We start from the raw sequence: 6,000 nt of genomic DNA, 5'->3' as shown, positions 1-6,000 counted from the left end.
TAGATCGAGAAGCAGGATTAAGAAGGATTGGCTTTTGTTAGAAAAGTGACGTGTTCATCCGAGAAGGGAGAGAATAGTCAGTGTTTAGAAGAGGTCCCAGATAAAATTGAACTGTTTATGCTGCCCATTCGTCCTGGTTCTAGTCCACCTCGCATGAAGACGTTCAGAAACTAGGGCGGGGAGAAATTTGGAGTCAGAAGACCTGGGTTCGAATTCTGTGCCTGCTGAGTAACGTCAAGCAGGTCCCCCCCTCTGGACTTGAATTTCGTATAAAACTGAGTTGGGACTAGATAAAGGTGTTTTCCAGCTCAGATTGTATCTAATCGCACATTTTAGGCTCCTTTTTCTGCCTCAAGGTTAGTTTCTATCCCCAGCGAAGTGGTTCTACGCCTAGGGGGAGGGGCCTTGTTTTGCTAAATTGCCCTGGCGGCGGGCTATCTGGTTAAGAGAATCTTTTGGGGGGTGAATTTGCAAAGGAAGTTTCACTGGCCCGGAAAGGTTATTAAGCCACTGGTCCCTGCTCTGCTACTTTCGGCGTGAAAGTTGGGGGTGGGGCGAATGTTCAGCGGTTTTTGCTCGGCTTACGCTCAGCCCCTCCCTCCCGCGCGCCGAGGCCCCGTCCCTCACCCGCCCCATTGGCTGTTGTGAGGCGGGGCATGGCGGATGGTTGAGCGGGAGCCAGGGGCGCCATGAGGAGGCCTGGGGTCCGATGGGGCGGAGGCTTGAGGCGCTTCTTGGGGCCACCCCTGCCCCTGCCTCTAAAGTTGCTGCCGCCGCCTCCGCCGCTGCTGCTGCTGCTGCTGCTGCTGAGCCTGCTTGGATCCCGGGCCAACAAGCTCAACGTCCCGAAAGTGCTGCTGCCCTTCGGCCGAGAGCCAGGCCGGGTGCCCTTCCTGCTGGAGGCACAACGGGGCTGCTACACCTGGTGAGGGGCCTCAGCCCCCGGGCCGGGTGCCCCCTTGCCCCGCCCCAGCCTTTGGGCTCTTGGGGACTCGAGAGGTCACCCCGAGCACGGCTATCCCACCAACGAACGGAACTGGGCTCGAGTGGGATGGGCGCCCCCAGCCTTGGGGAAGGGAGGAGCCCTTCCCTCGTGCAGAAGCCTCCAGCCGCTGCCCCCGCTAATGGCCCACGGGGTCGGGCGGGGCGGCATGAGTGCGCCCCTGCTTTTGGAAAAGGGGCACAGCTTCTGGGATGTGAGCTACTTCCCCCTCCCCTACCCAGTCCTTGGTCACCAGAGCAGGAGAGGCCCGAAGGGCCACGTGGCTATGGGCCACATGAGCTCCCCCAGCTTTGGGGAGGGTAAGGTAATACTCATCTAGAAAATGAGGTTCAACACCCCCACCTCCCACCAAGAGTGAAAGGCCCACAGGACCACGTGGCTATGGGCCACATGGGCTCCCTCAGCTTTGGGTAGGGTAAGGTAGGACCCATCTAGAAAACAAGGTTCTTCAACACCCCTCCCCCCCACTAAGAGTGAAAGGCCTACTGGACCATGTGGCCCCCAGGAGCTCCCCTAGAAAATGAGCAGCTTTACAATCACTATCCTTCAGACCCATATGGATGTGAAGGGGACTGACCTATGGCTGCTTGAGATGAGCACTTTTCAGCCATTGGGAGGAAAGAAGCCCTTACTAAAATGTGAGCACCGTCTCCTCTTCCTTTTCTATGAGAGGCCCATTCCCGGAGTCTGAAGAATTCTAGTGTAGATGTACCACGAGACTTATTCCTATGGTTTAATGACTCTTGGGTTGACAGGACTTAAGAGTACTTCGCTTTTTGCATATTAAATGGTTAGGTGACTCTTCCCCACCTCTGGACCTCTGACCCACCAGGTCCAGAACTTTCTCTAGTCCTCCATTATATATAATATGAATCCTTAGATGACCACTCTTCATTAGGTACTAATTCATAGGATTATGAACTGGAAAAGGACTGGGTTTTTTGGTGGAGTAAAAGCAACTCTCCACTAGTTCATTCTTTCATATGCCAAGTTCTTTGTTCTGGCAGGCATTCTAGCCATCATGATGCAGTCACCGTTGAGCCTCTGTACGAAAACAGTACCTTGTGTTCCCAAAGAGCAATACTTATTGCTGAATCTACCCAACCAGTACGCCTCAGCAGTGTTATCCTAGCTCGAGAAATAGGTAGGTTGAGAAGAAGCAAGTTCAAATAGAATTGGGATTTTTATTGTCTAGGGGCATTCACAGATGGTCAGTTCTACTGTTCCAAAGTAAGAAGACTGTGCAAATCATTTTTTTCAATTTAAGCCAGAGGTGCAGTATTCCTCTCTTACCTGGAAAGGCAAATATGGTTCAAAACCAACCTGGTAGTACAGACTTGGAGGATGACAAGGGAGAGTGGATGAATCTAGCTCTGGACCCAGATCATTATTTTATTATTTCTTTATCCCTCCCTCCTTTTTTACTCCTGCTTTTGTTTTAAGCACCTCCCTACCCATGCTGAGTGCCATGCTTTGGATTAGTGATTGGCAATAACAAATCCTCAAGGAGTATGTGTGTGTGTGTGTGTGTGTGTGTGTGTGTGTGAATACTATTACAAATAGACAAATTAATGTGGTAAAAGGAAAATCCAGGGGAAAGTGTTAAAACTGAGAATCAGGGCACAATTTATAGAGGAGATAGAGCTGAAGAAAGGCCAAGATTTTGTAAAGCAGAGATGAAGAGGGAATGCATTCCTGTTATGAGGGATGGCTTATGGCATTTGGAGTCAGGAGACAGGGTGTCTGGCATGGTGAACGTGTGTGAAGGGGAGTAGTATGAAGTGAGGTTGACTGAGGTTGATGACTCTGGTTATATATTTTTAAATGATGAGGTTCCAAAAATCTTCCTTGATCCAATCATAACCATTTTTAATGACCCTACCTATATAGCTGTAGAAATGTCTCACCCTCACAGAACTGGATCTGCTGGTTGAGTTGAAAAAGCCAAATTGTAGAGAACTGTATTGCTAGGCTGAGGAGTTTGTATTCTGTTCTGTAGGCAGTGGGGTGACCTGATCACACCTGTGCCTCAGGAAAATTATTTTGGCAGCCGTGTGGAAGATGGATTGGAGGAGTGAAAGATTGGAAGCAAGGAGGCCAATTAGGAGGCTATTATAGTAATCCAAGGGAGAGGTGATAAGGGCCTGAACTAAATTGGTGGATATGAGTGGGGAGAATAATAATAATTACTATAATTATTATTATAGCTAAAATTTATATAGTGCTTTAAGGTTCACAAAGTAGCTTTCATATGTTATTTCATTTGATCCTCACAACAAAACTCTGAGAGGTATGTCTTATTATTATTCTCATCCCCATTTTACAGATGAGGAATTGAGGTTGAGACATTAAATGACTTGCCCAAGATCACAGCATCTGAGGCAGAATTCAAACTCAGATTTTTCTCACTCCTTGGTACAGTCCCTCTATCCAGTGATTCAATTAAGTAGCAATTTATTAAATGCTTATAATGTGCCAGCCATGTTGTTAAGCACTGAGAGTACAAAGAAAGGGAAAAAAAAAAGTCTAATGGAGGAGAGACAACATGCACACAACTATGTACAAACAAGATTTTGTTCTGTCATTTTTCAGTCGTGTCTGACTCTTGGTGACTGCCATCTGGGGTTTTCTTGGCAGAGATACTAGAGTGGTTTGCCATCTCCTTCACCAGCTCATTTTATAGATGAGGAAGCTGAGGCAAATAGGGTTAAGCAGCTTGCCCAGGGTCGCACAGCTAGTAAGTGTTTGAGATCAGATTTGAATTTAAGAAGATAAGTCTAGGTAGGTCCAGTACTCTAATCCACTGTACCAACTAGTTGTCTCTACAAACACCATAAATTGGAGGCAATTTGAGAGGGAGGGCACCAAGATTAAGGAAGAAATAGAAAGGCTTCTTGCAGAAGGTGAGACTTTAACAGAGACATGAAAGAAGACAATAAAGAAGGAGGCAGAAATGAAGAGGGAGAGTTTTCCAGGCAGGGGGGAGGGTGGAGAAGGGGGTGGCAGCATATTGTGTGATAAGAAGAGCCAGGAGGCCACTGTCACTAGATTAGAATGTGTGGAAGGGAGTAAGGTGTTAGAAATCTGGAAAGGCAGGAAGGATAGGTTATAGGCAAGTTATGAAGGGCATCGAAGCCAAACAGGATTTTATATTTGATCCTAAAAGTAATATGGAGCCACTAGAGTTTATTAAATAGGGGGGTTATATGATCAGACATAAATTTTAGGAAGATCAGTTTGACAGATGAGTGGAAGTTAGATTTAAATGGGGAAGAGACATTGGGCAGAGAGACCCACCAGTAGATTATTGCAGTATTCTAGCCATGAGGTAATGAGAGTTTATACTAGGATTTGTCATGTCAAATAAGGGAAGGGGAGTATATGAGAGATGTAATTAAGATAGAAACAACAGGACTTGACCACTGACTTATAAAGAGAGGTGGAGGAGGAAGAGTAAGACATGTCTTCACTTTGAGAATGACACCTCATTTGTGAGCCTGGGTGACGGGGATGGTGTTGGTGTTCGCCATGGTGATAGGGAAGTGAGGAAGAAGGGAGGGTTTTGAAGGAGACAGTGAGTTTTGTTTTGAACCTAATTGCTAATAATAATACTAGCATTTATACAGTGCCTGCTGTGTGCCAGGCACTATGCTAAGTGCTTTACAAATATCTCATTTGATTCTCACAACAGCTTGTGAGGCAGGAGCTATCATTATCCTTATTTTGCAGTTGAAGAAACCGAAGCAGACAGATTAAGGACCCTGCCCAAGGTTGCATAGCTAGTAAGGATCCTGAAAAGGACCAAGAGAGAACAGGTCACAGAAAGAGACTTAAAGGGCAGAAAGAACATCTAGGAGGATATGAGTTCCTTAAAAGCAGTTTCATTTTTGGTTTTATATCTCCAGTGCCTGCTACAGTGCCTTTCACTTAGTTCTTCATAAAGACTTGAGAAATTGAATTGAAATAAGAACAGGGTTGTTAGAAGTACTGGAAGTTATATAGAAGTATAGAAATAATGGAGGATGAGGACTTTTAAAAAGTCCTTGGAATGAGCAGTTAAAGAATCTTGGTAGCCCCACGAGAGCAGTTTCCTTGGAGTGATGGTAGTCATAAGCCCAACTGCAAAGACTGAAAGGTTAGAGGGCAGCTAGGTGGTGCTGGGGATAGAATGCTAGGCCTGGAATCAGGAAGACTCCTCTTTCTGAGTTCAAATGTGGACTTAGACACTTGTTAACTGTGTCATCTTGGGCAAGTCACTTAACCCTCTTTGCCTCAGTTTCCTCGTCTGTAAAATGAGCTGGAGAAGGAAATAGCAAAACACTCTACTATCTTTGCCGAGAAAACCCCAAATGGTGTCATAAAAAGTAGTAGACAACCGAAAAGTGAACGAAGAGAAAGTGTTTAAACAGTTCTTTCTGGGGTTTGGCAATGAAATAGAGGAGAAACATGAGGTGATAGCTTGAGAGGGAGGATGGTAGGGCTGCTAGAAGTTTTTTTTTTTTTTAAGTCTAGATGCGACTTGAAATGTTTGGCAGTAGTGTAGATAGGAAGAGGTTGTAGGTGGTGGGAAGAGAGAATGATTGAAGTCCTCAAAGAGATTGAAAGGAATGGGATCTAGAACATGGCTTGGCTATAGGAGTGGATCTTGGCAAGAAGAGTCATACCTTCCTTAGAAGAGAGGAGAGAAAGAGTGTAGGGAGAATGGGAAAGGGGTGGTGGTGTTGAGGTATGTGATGACTGGTGGGAGAACTTCTGATAGGTGACTTCAGTTATTCTTAGTGAAGTAAGATGTAAATACATCTCCTAAGCATGTGAAACCATCTCCTAGGGGCTTGGGGGCTTGAGGAAATACATCTGGAATACCCACTGAGGAGAGTGACTTAGAATTACAAAGAGTTTCCGAATTCTGAAACATCTCATCTTGTCCATCCTGCACTTTAAGAATCCCCCTTTTAGTGTACCAGCCCAGCCTTTGCTTTAGGAATTCCAGGGAGTAG

The 6,000-nt window shown here is 45.9% G+C and overlaps 1 protein-coding gene across 1 annotated transcript in view; it reads left to right on the top strand.

The window, feature by feature from the left end:
• Positions 1-689: 689 nt before the first annotated feature.
• The window catches only part of NUP210L (nucleoporin 210 like), a 118,554-nt gene continuing 113,243 nt past the window's right edge, over positions 690-6,000 (top strand). The window contains exons 1-2 of the mRNA XM_069078190.1: positions 690-925; positions 2,011-2,147. Coding sequence (XP_068934291.1) covers positions 690-925; positions 2,011-2,147 — 373 coding nt within the window. The remainder of the gene's footprint in view (positions 926-2,010; positions 2,148-6,000) is intronic.

The sequence above is a fragment of the Petaurus breviceps genome, unplaced genomic scaffold (genome assembly GCF_028583685.1).
Source record: "Petaurus breviceps papuanus isolate PSGF00001 unplaced genomic scaffold, PetGlider_PUasm1.0 91023, whole genome shotgun sequence".
In the NCBI taxonomy this organism is placed as follows: domain Eukaryota; kingdom Metazoa; phylum Chordata; class Mammalia; order Diprotodontia; family Petauridae; genus Petaurus; species Petaurus breviceps.
The sequence above is the reverse complement of the archived record's forward strand: the minus strand, read 5'-3'. Positions and strand labels throughout refer to the sequence as shown.